This window comes from Thalassophryne amazonica, chromosome 19 (assembly GCF_902500255.1).
Source record: "Thalassophryne amazonica chromosome 19, fThaAma1.1, whole genome shotgun sequence".
Classification (NCBI taxonomy): Eukaryota; Metazoa; Chordata; class Actinopteri; order Batrachoidiformes; family Batrachoididae; genus Thalassophryne; species Thalassophryne amazonica.
Genome location: NC_047121.1, coordinates 36,317,115 through 36,341,351, shown reverse-complemented (window position 1 = coordinate 36,341,351; position 24,237 = coordinate 36,317,115). Strand labels below are relative to the sequence as shown.

At 40.2% G+C, this 24,237-nt stretch overlaps 1 protein-coding gene across 1 annotated transcript in view; it reads left to right on the top strand.

Moving 5' to 3' along the window:
- Positions 1-24,237, top strand: part of LOC117531894 (dystrobrevin beta-like) — a 111,628-nt gene that overhangs the window by 17,566 nt on the left and 69,825 nt on the right. Inside the window, 9 exon segments of the mRNA XM_034195085.1 lie at positions 1,420-1,505; positions 1,779-1,857; positions 1,859-1,931; positions 2,020-2,123; positions 3,949-3,974; positions 6,387-6,428; positions 6,431-6,506; positions 6,508-6,550; positions 18,251-18,375. Of these exon segments, the coding sequence (XP_034050976.1) occupies positions 1,420-1,505; positions 1,779-1,857; positions 1,859-1,931; positions 2,020-2,123; positions 3,949-3,974; positions 6,387-6,428; positions 6,431-6,506; positions 6,508-6,550; positions 18,251-18,375 (654 nt within the window).

Genomic DNA, 24,237 nt, shown 5'->3' with positions numbered 1-24,237 from the left:
GAGCAGCGTGTGAAACAAAGGAATTCAGCCGAGAGGGCGGGACCACATCTCACTCAAGGCCTGCCCACAGGGAAATGACGTCACCGACACGCGTGAAAAAACTCACGCATGCGCACGAGGGTTCAAGCATGATTGGTGTAATTGCATGTCATTCAAATCCATATAGTTAAAAAAAAAAATAAAAGGGTCAGTTTATTATCTAAGAGACCTCGTATATAAGGTGGAATTCGATCCCACTACCTCCTTGCTGTGAGGCACCAGTGCTAACCACTAAGCCACCATGCTACCCTGTGGTATATGATTTATATTTTTTGTAGTAACCATAGGCGTATCTTTAACCAGTTTCTTGGAATAGCCATCCCCTATATTTAAGCATTGGACCCAAATTTTTGACCAAGACTGTTAACCACCTTTTCTAAAAATTTTATAATTTTAACCTTCACAGATCTAAAAACCTAAAAACCCATTGATTTGGGATAACTGGCAAGTTCACAGACCAGAGAGGGTTAACCTTGGCTTTGTGGAATCAATGGATACCATAGTTGCATCACTTGAAAAGCAGGAATCGAGTGTCTCAGCTTGTGGTTGTCCTGGACCAAGACAAGTTCTAAACTCTACAAATGTAGAACTTGTAGAGATGTTTGCTTATCTAGGCAGTGACATTCATGTCTCTGCCAGAAACCCAGAGACATGTCATATCTCTGGATCCTATTTGATTGAGGGATGCCGGGGTAGAGCCTATGGAGTCATGTGGTCACTTGAAAGAGGTGTTTGGTGATGTTGGGATATTTGCAGGAGTGCAAAGGTCAGGCTCTTTAAGGTCTTAGTGCTTCCTGTCTTACTGTATGGCTGTGAGACTTGGACACTAACCAGTGAGCTAAGGCAATCACTGGATGTCTTTGATTCGAGGATTCTTTGAGTTGTATCAAAGGAATGGTTGCATAAGATTCACCTGATAAAGAGTATCAATGGTGTTGTGAGGGAATGTCAGTGATGACATTTTGGCTATGTGGTACATTTTTCTGGGTATTTTCCAGCACACAGGTGGATCTCAATGTTGAGGACTCCAGCAGTGGAGAAGACCAAAGGTGCCCACGTTTCACCTGTCTGCAGCAGATAGATGGTTACTTGCAATAGGTGGAGATGGGTCCATGTGCCTGGGTAGTTGCCCATCCAAGGCTCAAGATACTTCTATGGTGTGGTGGATGTGGCACCAGTACATGCTCCAGACCTGACCTGACCTGACTTCGATCAGTTCCACCAAGTTTGGCCCAACTCAGTTCAAACGAGCTCAGTTACTTTATTCACACACAAGACAGATCACTATACCCCCACATGGGCTACTACACGTGGGTTTAATCAGAATGCATTCGAGTTTTGTTGTTTTTTTGTTTTTTTACCTTTTCTTTGTGCTTGCAGTGAAAGCCATGGAAAGTTGACAGTTTTCTCAATGAAAGCCATGCTGGCAACAATGTGTGGAGGGAAAATTGTGGATAAATTACGCTGTAAGTACATTTTTCATCACCTTGGGCGCACCAACAACATTTCATTTCTGTCTGTTTTATGTCAAATTTGTTTGCTGCAGATGCCATAATTTGTACTGTGAGAGAGCTGGCGTCATTGTGTAGTTACTCAACTGAGACACACGGGGGTACTGTTGCAGCATGGAGTCAAAACTAATCGGCGCTGAACATAATTTGAGTGGATTGCATGCTGCTGGTAATTTTTATGCATTTGCACAAACTTCAGCTCCTTCTTGTGACATTTGTGTCTCTCAGATATTTTCTCACAGATCTCAGACTCAAGTGGCGCCATGGTGTTTGCCAAGTTTGATCAGTTTCTCAGAGAGGTGCTGAACTGCCACAGCCGTGTGTCGAGGGCCCTTCATTGGCTACACAGAGCACTCAGTGAGAACGTGCTTCCCTCAACAGGTGCACGGCCCGACATGTCAACACCACTAGTTGAACTGTGACAGTGAGCACCTCACAAAGGACTCATGCCTGTGTGTTTCTATCTAAGAAGAAGATCGTGTTGAACACGTTTTTGGATGTGTTGATGGCAGATCCTCCTCCTCAGTGTCTAGTATGGCTGCCGCTAATGCACCGCCTCGCTATGTTGAAATGGTAAGATCAAAGGTGTATATATTAGCCACCTAAAAAAACCAAGCTGGTCACCAATGGTGACAGTGATTACAATTTTTTTTAAATAAAAATAGATTATTATTACTATTTATGAATTTAATGGCATATGTGCTGAAGATGCAAATACTCCATTAAGCAATATAAGTTTTGCAACCAACGTGTGCGGGAAAGTTTCTTTCAGCTAGTCTTGAAAAGCAGAACCCCAGAATCGAGGAGACAACATACACATCTAGATCTAGACTCATTCACATTGGACAGCTTGTCGCTGTCGGCAGCAATGTTGAAAAATTCCAGAAATGTTAAACATTGCTTGGTCAAACCTTATAAATGTCAAATCTATATTATGCACAGCTGAAATATAATTGGTCAAAATCAGCCAACTCTCCTCTGCCAGTTTTTGGCTTAAAGGTGTACTCTCTAGCCTAGCACTGGTACCACAGTCTATTGTGCAAAGAGAATGGTAGCGTGTTTTTGAAAACATGGCTGTGATTGGTCCATCTGATACGTCAGCCACTATTGGCTATCACGCCACACTCTGTGAAAATGTGAAAAACAAACCGAAAGACTTGAAAAGTGAGACAAACCAGTTGCAAAATGTCACAAATGTCGGGGGTGGGAGTTTATCTCACCCTTGTCAAACCAAAATGGAAACCAGGTATTTGCTTTGTGTGTCTGGAATTCGCACTGCAACCGAAAACATTTGGAGGTTTGAAACTTTGTAAACAAAGGCTGCACCCAATCAGAGAGCGGCGTGTCTCAGCCAATCAGCAAAATGTCAGAATCTTGACTAAATGTCACGTGACCAAATAACCCGATACCGACTCCTTTGCCTTGGCTGGAGGAGTGGAACCAAACTATCTCTAGCCTAGCAAAACATGGTGGCCATCTGAACAATGGCAGCAATGTTGGGATTTTAGGTGGCTAATGTTTTGTTTTTGTGTTTTATTTTGAAATAGTGGCTGAGGGAAATGAATACAGATTTAATGCTTGTTTCGTCATTTGAAACTATTTTTAACTTATCCAATACACTATGAATCTGTTTCTGTTAGGGTTGCCAACTCTCTGAAAATAAATAAGGGACACCTCACCGCAGGGCCGGACAGGCCGAACTGACCATTGCCTTCACCCTTCCCAGCGTCTGTGTGAAACGATTTTTTTTAACCATTGACTGTGACCTTGACCCTGAATTTAGGTAGATGCCTACATGCATTTGTTCTGATATGACACACGTGGAAAACAAATTATTATTTAGCAATTTATTTTTTAGTGTAACATAAATTTTCACTCACAATTTCAATATGAGATTCTGTCTTCTTTTAAAAAAAATGTCTGTAGTGCTATTGCCTTAACTTAAAATGTATAAATTAACAAAAAAAAACAATAGAAAATTTGCATCATCCAAAACAGTGCAAAACAATGTAACAGTGCACAATTTACACATTAGTGTAATAAAAAGTGCAAAAATAAAGTGTGAAAGTAAACAATACTGTTGTCGCGCACCCTTTTCCACCAGCCATTTTCCTTTTCTCATTCGCCCCCTGTAATTTTTGCATTCTTTTTTTTTTTTTTTTTTTTTTTTTAGGAGTAGTAACGACGTTACAGACATTGCTGTCTGTAGGCATATCTGCAGTGCCAGTGTTGGTGTCTGTATCGATATCAGCCATGCTGCTTTGTTATTGTCGTCCAGCGACCCGTCGTCGGCTCATGACGCCGGTATCTTCTTGCGAGCAGATGTCCCTCGACCAATGAGATAAGAGTGATTCTGTATTGTCAACTCGTGTCTGTCAGCTTATTGGATGAAACGCAGGAGAGAGGCTGGGACTCACAATTACCGTAAGTTTCCATATAAGCGTCAGTCAATTCCATTGACATTTTACAGACTTTTTGATTCTCACAGAAATAGGGACAACGCGTCCTGTTTCGGGTCAATACGGAACACACACCTTTTATTTCAAATAAGGGACGATTCCGTTTTTCAAGGGAGGTTGGCAACCCTAGTTCTGTATCCAAAGTTGCAATGAAATGTTGGAATGATGTGCAAACACCTGGTAGGGTATCACATTCAGGATACGGTAATTGCGTTAGTAACGCGTTACTCTAATCTGACAATTTTTTTAGTACGAGTAATCTAACGCGTTACTCTTTCAAAATCAGTAATCAGATTAAAGTTACTTCTCCAAGTCACTGTGCGTTACTATTATTTTCGCATTATGGGTACGATAGCAGCATTAAACTTGGTAGTGGCCAGAGGGTTGGGGTTCGACTGAACTACACACTTTAAGCGCGCTGTGAGCTTTCATCTGCGTTTTTTCTGCAACAGCTACGACTCGTCCTCACCTCTAAAGCACAGTGACAACAGCACACCTGCACTGAGCTTTACAAAGACATTTTTTATGCTTTTTTTTCTCCACGCCGCTCTGTATCTGCTGCTAAAAACAGCTGATCCTCCGCGCCGTGTCAACAACTAACACTATTTTCACTCAAATGCACCTAAACTCTCTTTCTGAGGACCACATGATGTGAAACGCATAAAACTTTCTTACTGTAAATCTGGTCATGTTTTCTGCATAAATAAATGTTATCCATTCTTGTGCTCAACGCCAAAGCAGGGGCGAATCCACATGGAATGGGGGGCATAGGGCAAGGATGTGCCCCCCCACAACACCCCTAGATTAAAGGTCCAGTTTTGAAGCCTTTTTTTACTACAACTACTAATACTACTTAAAATAATAATAATTTCGACAAGTAAAAATGTTTAGAGATAACTTTAAATGTTAGAAAAATGTTTAGAATGAATTTAATAGTTACATTTATAAACACTTGTAGGTTAGAAATTGCAAGTTTTACTGTTACAGTGCTGTCAACAGTTAAATATGAGGTCAAGAAAGAGGTCTTTATTTTACTTTTATAAAACAAGTATTAAACAAGTAAAAAAAAACAAAAAGCATTTAAAGAAAAATATCAAGGACCTGACACAATATTGTCATTTTGCCTCTGTGCACACCACAGTGGAGTTAAAATGAAACAATCACAAGTGCTTGGTGTGCAGGACTATCAAGAGGTTTAGCAAAAAGCTTTCCATTACCATTTAGGATTTACAGCCATTTTTACACACAGTCTCTCTATTTTTACAAGTCATAAGTCACCAGACAAAGTAAATATAAGGATTATTGTTAAAACTAATCATCACTGAATATGTCTTGGCCTATGTTTACATCAATCATTAAGCAATACAAATATTATGGTACTGTTTAATACATCTGTTTGGAGTAAGCAGTTCTCAAAAGCTGAGGGGCCGTACAAGAAGGCTAGTGAGGGAAGCCACCAAGACAGCCATACTGAAGGAGTTATAGGCATCTGCGGCAGAGACTGGCTTCAAGTTTGGACTGGAACATGGAGAAGACTTCTAATTCATGGAAAAAGATCAAATCTAGGCTCAAGTATCCAATGTTGCTCCTGGTAATCTGTAGCTTAAATCTCACATCTTCTTTTTAAGAAATTCCTAATCTGTGACACTCTATAGACTGTTGAAATTTTGGAAAACATGAAGACAGAATGGAAAACCTACCAAGTTAAAAAATGGTACAGTCAGAACAGAGGCTGCTCTTCTTTAGGTGGCACTGTTCTCCACCACTCTATCTCAGTATTGGTCATTTTCACTAGGTTCTGGTTGGAGGTTTTTTGACAAGTAACCAATCCCTCCCTTTTCAATATTCTGGTATACCAAAAACAAATTAAATATGTGCATAATAGCAAGTTCCTTGTTTGTACTCGGGTTTGCCAAACCAAGGTGGATTTGCATGTTGAATTGGAACGTTTATACCAGATGCCCTTTCTGACACAACTCCACATTATATGGAGAATGGACAGGGGTGGGGTTTGAGCCAGGAACCTTCTGCAATAATAAATAAATAAAAATTGCTGTAATACCTACTCTGTTATCACAGTTTAGATGTAATTACTTAAAAACAGTTTACTAAAACAGTTTACTTTGGACTTACAGTTATTATTTGCTTTCAACTGTAATATGATATGATAGATAAAATAATAATAATAAAAAATTATGTCATTGTCCAAATCTATATGGTCATATGTGTGCACATAAATTTTTCAGGTTGTTCAATGAAGATTTTAAAGTGTCACCCGGAATTAAACTGTTTTGTGTCAATTTGTGACAATTTGTTCAGAAAGGCGAGGTCTCTGTAATCTGAGAAAATCCTGCCTTTGTTGTTTTTCACCTTCCAGTCTTCCATCCAGTGGAATGCTCGTATTGTCGGAGTGAGAGCATGATGGTTTCCGGTACGGTTGCCAACAGTGCCATGGATACCAACTCTGCCAGAGCTGCTTCTGGAGAGGCCATGCCAATGTCCCATAGCAACCAGCACCAGATGAAAGAGCACTCATCTTGGGTAAACCTTGATCCATCTCAATTTATAGCATTTGTCCAGTAATTTTTATGAAGCGTGGGACCAGATGTCAATTGGCATTTACTGTCTTCGCCAAGCAACCCAATAGGGATATATTACATTTCACTTCAATAAATAGTATTGATTGAATTTTCTGGGCTGCCACATTCACCCAAAGCACAGTTATCTCATGACTTTAAACAGAGGAAGTCAAAGGCATTTAATCCAAGACTAGTTCCTATCCCAAACAGTTTTTGAACCAAAAAAGCAAACAAACAAACAAAAACAAGATGATTATTCATAAAGACAAGACTGATTTGCTCAAATATGCAAAGCATGGAATTACTGTCAAAAATGTGAAAAGGGTAAGGAAAATTTGACTTTTTTCAACTCTGTGTGGTTCATTTTACCAAAGCCCTCATCAGGAATCAGTGTGTTGAAATGACTGTGTGGACAGCAGCGCCACCAGATAGCAACGAGGCTAAGTGGCTAACTGTATAATCGTTGCTTAAACAAGTGTCTCTACATTTATTGAGGTAAACGTGCATTTACCTCCATGAGAATCCTCTCCATACTACCAGATACTGACTAATGATATTTTTGTGGTGACATGAAACAGTTTACTGAGTGTTTTTAGCTTGCGCCTTGCCAATACAGTATGTAGCCGTTTAGCCCATGATAGTGTTTGCATTCTAAATCAACACTGCAGTGTGACTAAATTCATTTTTGTTCTGAGTGAAATATGAACCCCACAAGTTCTAAATATAAAGCCCATGAGGCATCTCATTTTCTTGGTGTATTTTGTTTGATATGATATGAAAGTGCAATATTTCTTGCATATTTCTATGAATTCCTGCACACGTGTAGCATTTTGTTTGTGTAAAGGTTAAGATTAGATTTAAATTTGGGGTTTAAGGTTAGAACATCAATAATAATAGGTAAAAGACAACTTATGTTGTCTTTTGTTTTCTCTTGGATGACCTGGCATCTTTGTGTTGACAACTTTCCCACTGTCTTTCGGCCAAAAGTATGTGGATTATGTAAGGTTTTTTAAACTTGTAGTTCACAGCATAACAAGTCTAAGAGCCACTCAAGGTTACGGGTTAAAAATCCAAATAAATAAAATACTTATGCATCTTTTTAGTATGAAATTTTCATGAGAATAGGCTGGTCCAGTTTGAAAAATGTGAAACCTCTCCTTTAAATTGATGAATTGTTTACTGACACCTCTAAATCTGGTTAATGTTAGGGATGACGTTCTGCTTTTCTCAGACAAACCTGTTGTATCTATAAAGCACATTGGTAGTGTTGACTGGAAATCCTGTTGTGTTTAAGTCAAAGCACCAAGCAATTTGCATCCAAAACTCTACCCTCAGTCCTTATGCAATAGATAGTACCACAATAATGATTTACAGCCAAGGACAGTAAACAACTACAAACTCTTGCACAGACTACAATAGTACATCTGAACAATAAAATGGCAAGGTTCCAACGTTACAGTGGGCATCAGACAACAGTGGTTATCATTGATTTGGACTGCATTTCTGTACCGCTTTTACATGTGATGCGCTTTTTCACCATTTACACTATACACACGACCGCATCCCCAATAATGTCGTTCCATTCATTTTCAAATGTGTGTTTAATCAAATAAAGATGGGGTAAAATGCTTCTTTACTGGTTTGAGAAAAGCTGCTACAAGTGTAGAATGAGTTTATGCACTTTGCTGACAGTCCATGTTTTATTCAGCCCAGTATCGTCCTTTTTTGCATGCTCCTGCCACAAAATGAGTCACATTTTCGTGATGCGTTTTATTATGTTTTAGTCTTTCCAACCATGCCCTTAGCTATAGCCATAGCCTAACACTCTCCCTTCCCTAAGGAAGATCCAATACGATCGAAATGTCGCGACAGGGCACGTATTTCAATTTTTTGGCCAAAAAAACTTTTTTGATACAAGGAGGGGAAGTTGCTGACCCAGGCTACTAACATACTCCAACTATGGTTTTTTTTTTTTTTTTTTTTTGGTCGAGGGAGTGCCTGTGCACCTCCTTTCTCATATTAGGGACGGAACCCTAATACGTATTCTAACCATAACCCCCCCACCCCACCCAGACACCCCTCCCCTGGCGTCACCCCACATTTTGTGCTCCCGTCACAAATCACAAAATTAATTTGTGATGTGGAATGAACACAAACCATAGATTAGTTTACATTACGTGACACCACCATGAAATGGCATGAGATTGGGTTGGTTTTATTACATCAAGATGCTAATGTCCATAATATTAGCATTTAGGCTAATACTAAACATTACTGTTGTTTCAGAACATAAATTCAAAGCATCTTTCTTGCTTCCAGTGTTTTTTTAAGCAGTTTGTATTGCCCAGTGTGGTCCCACTTCTAGATTTAACAGTAAATAATATAAGCACGCACAATCATCTTTGGTGGCTTGCTGTCACATTATAACATTTCCGCCAAGTAAAATGAGTCAGAACCAGAACACAAGTAACCTTCAATGTCGTGTTTTTTTGGAAAGGTCATTTTTATAATTTAACTTAAAATTACATTCAGTACCAGTCAAATGTTTGGACACACTTTCCCAATTAGTGTGTCCAAACGTTTAACTGGTACTATATGTTAGCTAAAGTATATATTTCATGAGAATTATACCGTTTTAGAATATTTTTAAATTGTTATTATACGACCAATTTACATGAGGAGGCATAGGTGTGGTCACTGGCAGCAGGTGATTCCTGTACTGACTTTCTATTCCCACTTGGGGGCAGTGGAGCCAACAGGATAGATTGGAAACCTTCTGTCTGACAGGTTTCTTATTTAATCTTACCAGTTTGAGAGAGAGAGAGAGAGAGACAGAGACAGAGACAGAGAGAGAGAGAGAGATTTTTACAGCACTTGAAGATACCTTTAAACCTTATAACCCCATCAAATGCAGTACACTTTTCACTCATGGTAACGGCAACATGCCACTTAATTAAAACTGACCAAACCAATTGAACTTCAAAAACACAATAAATCAATAACACCAACAATACTGTTAAACTAACATGAACCACAATAACAACATTTAAAACCCCCAAACCCCAACGTCCCATGGTGCATTGCAGCACAACATCCATTGTTCACTGATGTTAAAGAATATCACTAATTTCTCCAAAAATATTTGTCCTATCAACTTTCCATTTTTGCAGCGTTCATCCTTGACCCAAAATACATAAGCATACCAAATGGCAAATGTCAGCTCTCCACAGTTTCTCTGTGATCGAAGTCATGCACATGCACACACGCATGCACCACTGATCTATATATAACACTGGATAGCTCATTGGCCCACATACACCATACAAACCACTGACACAAATGGGCGGCCATCTCACCACTCGCAAGTTATATGCACCGCACATAGACAGCTTATTACAGACAGACAACTTTATTAATCTCTAAAAGGGCAATTCATTTCTCACCCAATTACCTCAGACAAATATACAGCAATTAATCCACAATTATTACTCATTGAACAAAATAATAGCACACATCAGAATTAAAACAACTGCACATACAGTGGGGCCAAAAAGTATTTAGTCAGCCCCTGATTGTGCAAGTTCTCCTACTTAGAAAGATGAGAGAGGTCTGTAATTTTCATCATAGGTACACTTCAACTATGAGAGACAAAATGAGGAAAAAAAAATCCAGGAAATCACATTGTAGGATTTTTAAAGAATTTATTTGTAAATTGTGGTGGAAAAGGGTAGGTTCCATCTGGGCATGCAGGGTCCCCCAGCACTGACAGCTTATTAGAACATCAACAGTTTGGAGTAATAACCGAGCAGATTTTTTGCTTTTAGAAAATATCATTCCACAGAGACGTCTCTCGCTGAATTGGTGAATGATCTTCTGCTTACAATGGATTCTGACACCACTACTGTTCTGGTGCTGTTAGATCTCAGTGCTGCATTGATACTGTGGCTCATCATATTCTACTTGAGAGGCTGGAAAATCATTTTGGGATTACTGGGAGTGCCCTTGCATGGCTGACGTCATACTTGACCAGTCGTTCTCACTGTGTTTTGTACAGTAACACTACCTCTAACCTTAGTGACATGAAATTTGGGGTTCCACAGGGGTCCGTCTTAGGCTCCCTGCTTTTCTCCCTTTATATAGCACCCCTTGGGCACATATTGCTGCGCTTTGGGATTACCTTTCACTGCTATGCTGATGATACTCAGTTATACATGCCAGTAACTGCTGGTAATCTCGTTCATATAAAATCCTTAGAAGATTGCCTTGCATCAGTGAGAAGCTGGATGTCTAGAAACTTACTACTTTTAACTCTGATAAGACTGAAATGATGGTTCTTGGTCCAGTGAGATATCGGCATCAATTTGACCAGTTAACGCTTAGCCTAGGTTCGTGTGTCATACATCACACTGACAAAGTGAGGAACCTTGGGGTAATTTTTGATCCTACATTGTCCTTTGACCTCCACATTAGAAATATTATGAGGACTGCTTTCTTCCACCTGCGAAATATAGCGAAGATTCGTCCCATCCTGTCTATGGCTGATGCTGAGACCCTGATCCATGTGTTTATCTCTTCTAGATTGGATTCCAGTGGATTTTTATTTTTATTTTATTTTTTAGCACTGTTGTTGTGCGTTACCTGTGCTGCTCCACAGCCTGTCTAGTGGATTTTTATTTTATTTTAGCACTGTTGTCGTGCGTTACCTGTGCTGCTCCACAGCCTGTCTAGTGTCGGATTCCCTGTTTGGGAATCCGCTAGCTTAGCGTAGCTACTAGCTCTTAGCCGTTTTAGCATGGCGGCTTCTCCTGTCTCTCCCGTACTTTTCTGCTCTGGGTGTGAAATGTTTAGTTATTCCTCGGCCTCTTTTAGCAGTAACGGTACATGTAATAAGTGCAGCTTATTCGTAGCTTTGGAGGCCAGGCTGGGCGAATTGGAGGCTCGGCTCCGCACCGTGGAAAATTCTACAGCTAGCCAGGCCCCTGTAGTCGGTGCGGAGCCGAGGTAGCTTAGCCGCCGTTAGTTCCCCCCTGGCAGACCCCGTGCAGTCGGGAAGGCAGGCTGACTGGGTGACTGTGAGGAGGAAGCGTAGCCCTAAACAGAAGCCCCGTGTACACCGCCAACCCGTTCACATCTCTAACCGTTTTTTCCCCACTCGACGATACACTCGCCGAGGATCAAACTCTGTTATTGGCGACTCTGTTTTGAGAAATGTGAAGTTAGCGACACCAGCAACCATTGTCAATTGTCTTCCGGGGGCCAGAGCAGGCGACATCGAAGGACATTTGAAATTGCTGGCTAAGGCTAAGCGGTAAATTTGGTAAGATTGTAATTCACGTCGGCAGTAATGACACTCGGTTACGCCAATCGGAGGTCACTAAAATTAACATTGAATCGGTGTGTAACTTTGCAAAAACAATGTCGGACTCTGTTGTTTTCTCTGGGCCCCTCCCCAATCAGACCGGGAGTGACATTGTTTAGCCGCATGTTCTCCTTGAATTGCTGGCTGTCTGAGTGGTGTCCAAAAAATGAGGTGGGCTTCATTGATAATTGGCAAAGCTTCTGGGAAAACCTGGTCTTGTTAGGAGAGACGGCATCCATCCCACTTTAGAGGGAGCAGCTCTCATTTCTAGAAATCTGGCCAATTTTTTGGGATCCTCCAAACTGTGACTGTCTAGCGTTGGGACCAGGAGGCAGAGCTGTGGTCTTATACACCTCTCTGCAGCTTCTCTCCCCCTGCCATCCCCCTATTACCCCATCCCCGTAAGACGGTGCTGCTCCAGACCACCAATAACTAGCAAAAATCTATTTAAGCATAAAAATTCAAAAAGAAAAAATAATATAGCACCTTCAATTGCACCACAGACTAAAACAGTTAAATGTGGTCTATTAAACATTAGGTCTCTTTCTTCTAAGTCCCTGTTGGTAAATGATATAATAATTGATCAACGTATTGATTTATTCTGCCTAACAGAAACTTGGTTACAGCAGGATGAATATGTTAGTTTAAATGAGTCAACACCCCCGAGTCACACTAACTGTCAGAATGCTCGTAGCACGGGCCGTGGCGGAGGATTAGCAGCAATCTTCCATTCCAGCTTATTAATTAATCAAAAACCTAGACAGAGCTTTAATTCATTTGAAAGCTTGTATCTTAGTCTTGTCCATCCAAATTGGAAGTCCCAAAAACCAGTTTTATTTGTTATTATCTATCGTCCACCTGGTCGTTACTGTGAGTTTCTCTGTGAATTTTCAGACCTTTTGTCTGACTTAGTGCTTAGCTCAGATAAGATAATTATAGTGGGCGATTTTAACATCCACACAGATGCTGAGAATGACAGCCTCAACACTGCATTTAATCTATTATTAGACTCTATCGGCTTTGCTCAAAAAGTAAATGAGTCCACCCACCACTTTAATCATATTTTAGATCTTGTTCTGACTTATGGTATGGAAATAGAAGACTTAACAGTATTCCCTGAAAACTCCCTTTTGTCTGATCATTTTTTAATAACATTTACATTTACCCTGATGGACTACCCTGCAGTGGGGAATAAGTTTCATTACACTAGAAGTCTTTCAGAAAGCGCTGTAACTAGGTTTAAGGATATGATTCCTTCTTTATGTTCTCTAATGTCATATACCAACACAGAGCAGAGTAGCTACCTAAACTCTGTAAGGGAGTTAGAGTATCTTGTCAATAGTTTTACATCCTCATTGAAGACAACTTTGGATGCTGTAGCTCCTCTGAAAAAGAGAGCTTTAAATCAGAAGTGTCTGACTCCGTGGTATAACTCACAAACTCGTAGCTTAAAGCAGATAACCCGTAAGTTGGAGAGGAAATGGCGTCTCACTAATTTAGAAGATCTTCACTTAGCCTGGAAAAAGAGTTTGTTGCTCTATAAGAAAGCCCTTCGTGAAGCTAGGACATCTTTCTACTCATCACTAATTGAAGAAAATAAGAACAACCCCAGGTTTCTTTTCAGCACTGTAGCCAGGCTGACAAAGAGTCAGAGCTCTATTGAGCTGAGTATTCCATTAACTTTAACTAGTAATGACTTCATGACTTTCTTTGCTAACAAAATTTTGACTATTAGAGAAAAAATTACTCATAACCATCCCAAAGATGTATCGTTATCTTTGGCTGCTTTCAGTGATGCCGGTATTTGGTTAGACTCTTTCTCTCCGATTGTTCTGTCTGAGTTATTTTCATTAGTTACTTCATCCAAACCATCAACATGCTTATTAGACCCCATTCCTGCCAGGCTGCTCAAGGAAGTCCTACCATTATTTAATGCTTCAATCTTAAATATGATCAATCTATCTTTGTTAGTTGGTTATGTACCACAGGCCTTTAAGGTGGCAGTAATTAAACCATTACTTAAAAAGCCATCACTTGACCCAGCTATCTTAGCTAATTATAGGCCAATCTCCAACCTTCCTTTTCTCTCAAAGATTCTTGAGAGGGTAGTTGTAAAACAGCTAACTGATCACCTGCAGAGGAATGGTCTATTTGAAGAGTTTTCAGTCAGGTTTTAGAATTCATCATAGTACAGAAACAGCATTAGTGAAGGTTACAAATGATCTTCTTTATGGCTTCGGACAGTGGACTTATCTCTGTGCTTGTTCTGTTGGACCCTCAGTGCTGCTTTTGATTACTGTTGACCCATAAAATTTTATTACAGAGATTAGAGCATGTCATAGTATTAAAGGCATTGCGCTGCGGTGGTTTGAATATATTTGTCTAATAGATTACAGTTTGTTCATGTAAATGGGGAATCTTCTTCACAGACTAAAGTTAATTATGGAGTTCCACAAGGGTTCTGTGCTAGGACCAATTTTATTCACTTTATACATGCTTCCCTTGGGCAGTATTATTAGACGGTATTGCTTAATTTTCATTGTTACGCAGATGATACCCAGCTTTATCTATCCATGAAGCCAGAGGATACGCACCAATTAGCTAAACTGCAGGATTGTCTTACAGACATAAAGACATGGATGACCTCTAATTTCCTGCTTTTAAACTCAGATAAAACTGAAGTTATTGTACTTGGCCCCACAAATCTTAGAAGCATGGTGTCTAACCAGATCGTTACTCTGGATGGCATTTCCCTGATCTCTAGTAATACTGTGAGAAATCTTGGAGTTATTTTTGATCAGGATATGTCATTCAAAGCGCATATTAAACAAATATGTAGGACTGCCTTTTTTGCATTTACGCAATATCTCTAAAATCAGAAAGGTCTTGTCTCAGGTGATGCTGAAAAACTAATTCATGCATTTATTTCCTCTAGGCTGGACTATTGTAATTCATTATTATCAGGTGTCCTAAAGTTCCCTAAAAAGCCTTCAGTTGGTTCAGAATGCTGCAGCTAGAGTACTGACGGGGCCTAGCAGGAGAGAGCATATCTCACCCGTGTTGGCCTCCCTTCATTGGCTTCCTGTTAATGCTAGAATAGAATTTAAAATTCTTCTTCTTACTTATAAGGTTTTGAATAATCAGGTCCCATCTTATCTTAGGGACCTCATAGTACCATATTACCCCATTAGAGCGCTTCGCTCTCAGACTGCGGGCTTACTTGTAGTTCCTAGGGTTTGTAAGAGTAGAATGGGAGGCAGAGCCTTCAGCTTTCAGGCTCCTCTCCTGTGGAACCAGCTCCCAATTCAGATCAGGGAGACAGATACCCTCTCTACTTTTAAGATTAGGCTTAAAACTTTCCTTTTCGCTAAGGCTTATAGTTAGGGTTGGATCGGGTGACCCTGGACCATCCCTTGGTTATGTTGCTTTAGACGTAGACTGTGTTTCATAATTATTGTATGGCCTTGCCTTGCAATGTGGAGCGCCTTGGGGCAACTGTTTGTTGTGATTTGGCGCTATACAAGAAAAAAGTTGATTGATTGATTGATTGATTACTGCAATGTTCTATTTTCTGGTTTACCGCAGTCTAGCATTAGGGGTCTGCAATTGGTTCAAAATGCTGCAGCGAGACCTTTGACACGAAGCAGAAAGTTCGACCACATTACACTCATTTTAGCATCCCTTCACTGGCTTCCTGTCCCTGTGAGATCAGATTTTAAGGTTCTGCTACTAGTCTATAAAACTGTTCACAGACTGGCACCTCCCTACCTAGCTGACCTAATTAAACCTTACGTACCGGCCCGGGCTTTGCATTCTCAGGGTGCAGGACTACTTTGTGTCCCTAGGGTGAATAAGAAGTCTGCGGGTCATAGAACTTTCTCTTATCATGCCCCTGTTCTGTGGAATGATCTCCCTGCGTCACTTAAACAGTCAGATTCTGTGGAGACTTTCAAGTCCAGACTTAAGACTCACTTATTTTCCCTTTCGTATGGCTAGCATACTGGTATAGTTTTGTTTTACGCTTTTTACTCTTTTAATTCATTTTATTAGGAAATGGAGTGTGCCGCGGCCTCAACTTTACCTAAATTCTGGGTCTTTTAGTGAAGCTTAGGGCTAGTGGCCGGCGATCACCTTAGTATTTCTTCTATTTTCTTGTTGTTTAATGCTGGCAAATTATACAGTGTTTCTTGTCTTTCTGATGCCTGATTCAGGTTTTTTTCTCTCTGTTTAAGGTGCAGCTCCATCCAGAGATGGTTGTGGTATTTGCTGAAAACCCTCCTGTCCTGTGCACCAACAGCATTTCCCATATATTCGTTTTGTGAATTGTTCTGTAATTTATGTCTGTAGCATGGCCCAAGCAGATGGTCACCCCTTTGAGTCTGGTCTGCTTGAGGTTTCTTCCTCAAGGGAGTTTTTCCTTACCACTGTTACTCTGGGGGTTGGTAAGGTTAGACCTTACTTGTGTGAAGCGCCTTGAGGCAATTCTGTTGTGATTTGGCGCTATATAAATGAAATTAAATTAAGGAGTGATCCAGACGGTTTAAAGACCGCCCACAACTGCTGAGAGCGCGCCGCGCTCCCTAGCGCCGATCGACAGGCTCAAACCCCACTGAAACAACCAGATCATTTCCAACGTGAAGGCTTTGTTGATCCGGGACGTCGTCTGACTTTCACAAAAAGGCAGAAGGCGTGGACATCAGCACTTTTTCGGCACATTCCACTGTTACAGGAGTTTTTTTCATGGAAAGAAAAGTGGAGGGACGCGCCACGGAGCCGTTCATTACGCGGCACAAAACCACCTCCGTGTTGGTCTCACAGGACGGCTTTCAGGTGGATTTCAGACGGCTGTCGGTTGCTTTTCAGTCGTGTGATTATCCGAGAAATTGAGCATGAGCTGGACATGCCCCAACATGTCCTGTGAGGCTTCATCACGGCATTGCCTTGCACCATGTGGCACCGCCGCGATGCGCGGAATTCCTCCGCACGTCTGTCTCAATGTGCCGAAAAAGTGCTGATGTCCACATCTTTTCACAATTCCTGTGCTAGTCAGAGGACGTACCGGATCAAGACAGCATCCAGTTTAGAAATGAACAGCACATTCCACTGTTACAGGAGTTTTTGTCATGGAAAGAGAAGCGGAGTTCCTCCAAAGCCTGCTCACAGGCGAATGACGCAACCGACAGGCGTGAAACAACTCACGCATGCGCATGAAGGTTCAAGCTTGGCTGATGCAATCACACGTGATTCAAATCCATATGGTTTTGGAAAAAAATAAAAAGGTCGGATACTTTTCTAACAGACTTTGTGTGTGTATATATATATATATATATATATATATATATATATATATATATATATATATATATATATATGAACAAAAGTAGATGGATAACAAAAGTCATGATGGATAATATAGCAATAGTGGATTTTTTAATAGTTGCACTTAAAGAGTAAAACACCACTTAAATGGCTATAGGAGAGTTGGTTTTCCCTGCAATTAAAATATTTATTACACACAGCTCTGTGAGCTTCAACCTAATATTAGAAATAAAGCTTGTACAACACCTAAAGGTCCAAAACTATGCATAAGTAGACCTAATAAATGTCTTAAAATAGCTCAACCAACACAAAACTCACCATGTGGTTACACACACAAACCACTACTACTTATTATTATTATTATTATTATTATTATTATCTGTGTCTATATGCTGGAATAAGGGAGGGAACTCTTACAAATTATTGTTCATTACTTTCCATTTCAATCATACTCACAGGTGAAATGTTCACCCACAGGCTTTGATCTGGCAATTTACGCAGTTTATAGCTGCACATGAAGGTATTTTTTGGCAAAATCACAAAGAATAAAATTGCGTGCACCTGGTTAAAGATCAATAGAAAAGACCGTTCAGGAGTGGCACATGCGAGTGGTAACATGGTAGCCGATTTGCTTCAGAAATATTGCCCAGTGAGCGATCCAGTGTTATATAGAGCTCAGTGACATACACAGAGGCCACTTGACGAGATGTGATGTCATTCTAACCACCCCAACATAGAAAATCATGCAAGACACTTGCATGTAAAGCATGCACATTCGTTACTAAAACAACAATTTAGTTTGAACAGTAATACTCCCATGAACCCTTGCACCACGCTAGCACAGAACTGTCAGAGCTCCACCTCTGGTCATTACAGAGTAGTACAGTAAGTGAGTAACTAAACAGCTCACAATCTAATAAGAAGACAGTAGCGGGTGCAGCATGAAAGATGACAGATCCTATGTTTGTCGTGTCCTCCTCACAGAAGTCTCCAGCCAAAAAGCTGAGCCACGCCATCAGTAAATCTCTAGGCTGTGTCCCCATCGGTGAGCCGCCCCACCCCGTGTTCCCCGAGCAGGCTGAGAGACCGCAGGAGCTCATCCACACCGTGTGAGTGCTAAATGTCAGCATGTTCAGAGTGTTTGTCACCGCTGTGCATAGCGGAAACTGGTTTGTTGGTTATGTGCTCAGTGATGTCAAAGGTTTTACAGATTTTTATTCATCTGAATAAAAATCTTAGAGCGCAAACCTCCACCAACACTAGTTTCCAATTCCACAAATTTTCCACAAAAGTCCTGTTAGAAGTGGCTTTTCATAAGCTAAAATATAATACAAAAAAATATACAGTAGATCAAAAAGGCTTTTCAATGTTGAAAAGAATCAAATATCTGCTAAATCCCCAATGCGGATCAGATGCAGATCAAACTTAGTGTTTTCATTGAGAGTGACAGTTTACACCTCATTGTCAAAACTGAGAGTGACTGCGGCATTTTTGACTGAGATATAATGCAAAATATACACCAAAAGGGCTTTTCAATATTAAATTCAAATGTCCACAAAGTCCAGAGTCCACAATCAGGATCAGATCCTGATGAAATTTTGTTGTTAGTGAGTTCCAGTCTGCACCTCACTTTCAGATATGAGAGTGATTGGGGCATGTTTGATTAAGCTTTAATATAAAATATGTATTAAATGGGGTTTTCAATGTTACATTCAAATGTCCACTAAATCCACAATCTAGATCAGATCTGGATCAAACTTTTGTCATTCGATAAAGGATGCCATCCTACATAAAGCTTTCAAATATGAAAGAATGTGATGTTTTTTGACAGAGTTATGAATTTTTGAAAATTCGTTCAATGTTCAACATTGGGATTTTTCAAAGATTTTTCCTGATTTTGCCCTTCAAAATTGAATCACTTCCTATCAGGATATGAATCTTCAGTAAAAAAAAATTGGGGTAACAAATAAACAACAAAAAACCCACATCGAAAACTAAATTCATAGAGAAACTTTAGGGAACATATCAGGTTTCCACAGTAGGATACTGTGTATTGAACATAAAAGCAATTACTAATTTATTTTCCATTTTAAAATATAGATTTATGAGAAATGAAAGTCTGAAAACTGTTTTTAAGCCTTTAAACTCCACAACCTGCTAGTAGGTTTGAAAGGCTTGTTTTGTTTTAAATAAACTATCAGAATTGCAGCATTTATGGGAGCCAGAAACTGTAAAAATAGGAATTATCACCATGTTTTCACATTTCTAACAGGAATCAAACTAATCATATGTGTGAAAATGTCTGTCAGTTAAAAATAAGCAAATCTGATCACCTGACTCCACAGATTTATTTAAAATTTCACCAAAAATAAATCTGTTCTTTGCATATCCTGTATAATATTCTGAGTTCTTCCTGAGCTCAGCCTTGAATAACTCAGCTGAGACGAACAGTCACATGACAAAAATGTAGCAAATCTGTGACTGAATTACAGGCTGAAGGAGGTGTTGAGAGCTGTAGAGGACAGAGAGTTATCACTGACATATATACACTAGCACAGCAAAACAAATTCCAGAGATAGTAAAAGTACAACATGAGGAGCTTTTTTTTTCTCCCTGTGTTTGCAAGATTTGTGGTCACATTTCAAAAATGTTTGAAATAAACTAGAGATTGCTTTTTATTAATTTTTGGTCAAATATCAGAGAAGTTCAACTTCCGTTGTAGAGAAGCTTGAATCTTTGACTGGACTGGGTTGCTTGATGCGAGGACGTTTCGCTTCAAACTGCAGAAGCTTCAGAATTTTAGCTGAGGAAGCTTCTGCGATTTGAAGCAAAACGTCCTCGCGTCAAGCAACCCAGTCCAGTCAAAGATTCAAGCTTCTCTACTATGGAAACTACCTGGACAACTGAGAGCCTACACAGAATCAACTTCCGTTCTTTCTCCTCTCTCATTTTTGGCATTATGACTGTGTTCTTCTGTACATAAAATCTTTTTGAATTCTGCTTTCTGGGCATAGTTGTACTTTTTATGTTGAGGTGCAGGACTTGCAGGTGCAGAGAAAAATGAGCCCATAGTGAGGTAAAAATGTAACTGTGGACTCAGGACAGGGAAACCCAGAAATATTAGAAGGTCCAAATGGCTAACCACAAAATTTGACTTTTTAATTTTTAATTTTTTAACGGTTGCTTCAGTCCCAAACACAGGATGAAAACATTGTGAGCAGTTCAGTATGTTTCTGCTTTAAACATAAATACCTTTTCCTGACAAAGTCCACTGAAAGAATTGTACACTTTTAGACCTGCAAAAACTCAATGCTTTTTTAAATATACTTTAAACATTTTGCCTGTTTTGCTGATGACATACAGTTTATATTGAGCAACACCCCCAACATATACCATGTGTCAGATTAAATCATTCATCTGAAAATAGTTGACGGGAATTCACGTTTCCATTAATATAACACTCATCAAGTCACTGTAAAATTATCACATGCACACAAACATTCCTTTGAAGAAACAGCGAGCTGATTGGCGGCAGAGGGTCTGTGCTCTCTGATCGCTCTTTCGTCCCTATTGCAATTTATTTCTTAGCTTTAAATTGTAAAATTGTACTGTCGTTTTTGAGATTCTTTCATGTACAGTATTTATGTCTTAAGGCCCTGTCACACCTGGAAAATTTAGCCAGCGTATGCCAATCGTATTTAAAAAACGCTGTCATAAGTCCAATAAGTTAAGGGTAAGTTTTTTTTTATCAATTAAGAGCACACTGAAACACACTGAAGGTCGCTGATATACATCCTAATAAGATGAGTTCCTCAAAAAATTTGTGCATGCTGAAAATGTTCAATGAGTGCGAGCGTGTGACTCAAACGTCCTGCACATGCGGGACAAAAGTTGTAGGTAAGTTATGTGATTGTTGGCACACGTTTCTTGTAATTTACTCATAAGTCTACATACGTCCATTAATGCTGGGCATTGATTGGCTGAAAGCTGCAGTCCTCATGTGGACAGACTGTTTCATTCACACACGGAAAAAATCTGACCTGTTCATTTCAGTCCAATTCACCATCACAGATGGACATGAATCCACATAAAGCTCCTTATTTTTGAAAATGATGTCTCAAAATACTTTAATTCGTGGCTGAAAACGTAGTGTTTTAAAACAAGTCCCTCTGTGTTTTTTCTGCTGCAGGTGTGTTTCTCCGCGACACGGATGCTGGTGTCGCGCTCTGATCACACAGAAGTGCTGTGATGATTTAAACTTTTAAAGCGCTGTCGCAGTCGGTGTGATCACCCTGATCGACCGATCAGGTCGTCTGATGACCTGATCAGCAGATCTGATCAGGTCCGCTGATCAGGAAGCAGCCGCTCGGCGCTTTAAACATTTAAAGAGACAGCACTCTATTCATTCACAGCGGCGTTTACCAAAGCAAATCCACCCTTATTCTGTACACAATGAAGATGGTCCACCAAGATAAAAACTGAAAATGAAAAAATAAAATAATGTTAAATTACTCTGTTTCTGACCGGCACCACACTGTGCAGTACCAACCCGAACCGAACTGGAAATGGGGATGTTGGCATACGCTGGATATCATCAAGGTGTGACAGCTGCATTAATTTATTAGATGTATGACAGTGTATGCCAGCATTCTTAATACAGTCAGCATACGCAGGCTAAATCGTCAAGGTGTGACAGGGCCTTTAATTTCATAATGGAGGTATTTGTTTATTTGATTATTTATTATTCATCAACAATCATAACATTGACCTTTGATTTTATTAACTGTTAATTAATTCATTAACTAAATAACTGTGGTGGAGGTGTCAGAGAAGAGCCTGTCCCAGCAGTCACAGAGCAAAAGGCAGGATTCACCCTGGACAGGATACCAGTCTGTCACAGTGTCACATATAGACAAACGCATTCACACTTGCACCGACGGACAATTTAAAGTTTCCAGTTCACCTAACCTGCATGTCTGTGGATGTGGGAGGAAGCCAGATCACCCGGAGAGAACCCACACAAACACAGGGAGAACATGCAAACTCCACACAGAAAGGCCACAGGTGGGAATTGAACCCATGACCTTCTTGCTGTGAGGTAACAGTGCTAACCACTAATCCAATGTGCTGCTCTGTGTCACAGAAGTAGAAAAAGGAAATGCATTAAAAGAAACAAATCACACACAATAATACAAATGTACAAAAGATTAAGGCTGGCTGGAATTTAGATTTTTTTTTTTTTTAAATGCTATGTTTGAGTTTTTTCTCCTTTGAGTCAACTGAAAATCAAAGTTAAAATGTTCTTTTCTGAAAAAAATGTAAGTTAAAGATGAATTAAAGAAATGAAATCAATGAAGTTAGAAACCTCATTTAGAAATACACAAAAATAACAGCAATCTTCTGGTTTCCTCTGCTTTTTGCTGAGTTGAAGAATGGTAACAGCTGGTCTGGAATCAGGAAGTTGTTTTCAAAGTGCACAAACTACTTGGCCACCACACTGCCCAACAACAATATTTTTTTTTTTTAAATTTAAGTGGAAAGACTTGTAAATACAACCCGGTTTACTTATATCACTGAAACAAATATGTATCTTTGTCACCTAAAAGGATTCAAAAAAGAAGTAAAGGTAGCACATTTATTTTGCTGTAATTATTCATAAATATTAGATATCAAATGCACGTTAAATGTTCTTAAAACATTTGCGCAGAACTTTATAGAAACCAGTATTTTTAATATAAATGCAACAAAACACACACAAATCTTAAAAAGCTGAGGAGCAAAAATTTGATCACCTTTCAGGTTTGAGCTTTAAACAGCCACAAGTGCTTACGTTTACACATAACGACGACAAGTCACGAATGCCACGAAGTACACATTCTTGGCCGCTGATCAAAAATGTGATGATTCGGGGCAGAGGCGTCCGGTGTCCTCAGGAACTGCTGCAACCTGTTACCACGTTACGATTAATGGCACGTGTTGCCGGAGAATTATCAGGAACCATTACGCACGGTCAAGAATAGTGTTCCGCGTTGTTACGCGCTATTGCGCGTTATTGCGCGTAACTGCGCATCGTTAAGTTCTGTCACGTTGTGAATGAGGTGAATTGTCGCCATACGCACACCCATATTCATCCAACCGAATTCAGATCGCTCCAGTTTTTCAGAAGAACTTTGTGACTGCATGCGTAGTTGGGCTCTGTGCCATGGAGTGGCGCAGAGAGGAGGAAAAGGACAGCGCCAGATGTGTGGCTTCATGCGGCTCTCGTCTGGCGCATTTCCCCAAACATCAGGCACATGCAGCAGGTGGAACACCTGCAGGAGCGCGCTGAAAAGCACTGAAATTTGACTTTTAGCCGACTTGGTGTCAGCAATCAAACAATGTTGTGCAGCGCAGGGTTTAATTGTGTGCGCGCTTCTTCCTTCGCCGAACTGGAGGAGGTGCAGAGATGTCTGGCTGCACGTGAGTCTCCTCTCGCTCCTCTGGTTCAGACTCGTTCTCCCGCTCATCGGTTACAGCAGGTGGAACACCTGCAGGAGCATCCTGAGGAGCTTCAGCAGGAACTGTGGAACGACACTTGAAGCTGAGTTTAATTGTGAGCACATGACAGAAAACTGATCCGTCGTGGCGCGCAGTGAAATGTGACGCCGCGTTACAAGTCGTGTCAAAACTTGACAGTTTCCTTGTCACTTCATAATAATGCGTGACAGTTTGGGCTCCAAGAACCATCGCAGGAACCACTATGAACGTTGTCACGTTCTATTAAGGATCACTACTCATCAAGACGGATCAATATGCTCAGTTGTGACCTCCACGACGTGAGACGAAATGAGGGTGGTGGGTAACATTCGTGGAAGATTTTTTGACAGGCAAAAATATGCTCCACGAATATCAAGAATATCACACACCAACACGCACTATTAAGAAACCTATTCAGATGAGTTAAGTCACATTAAGAATGTCAGGAATGTGTC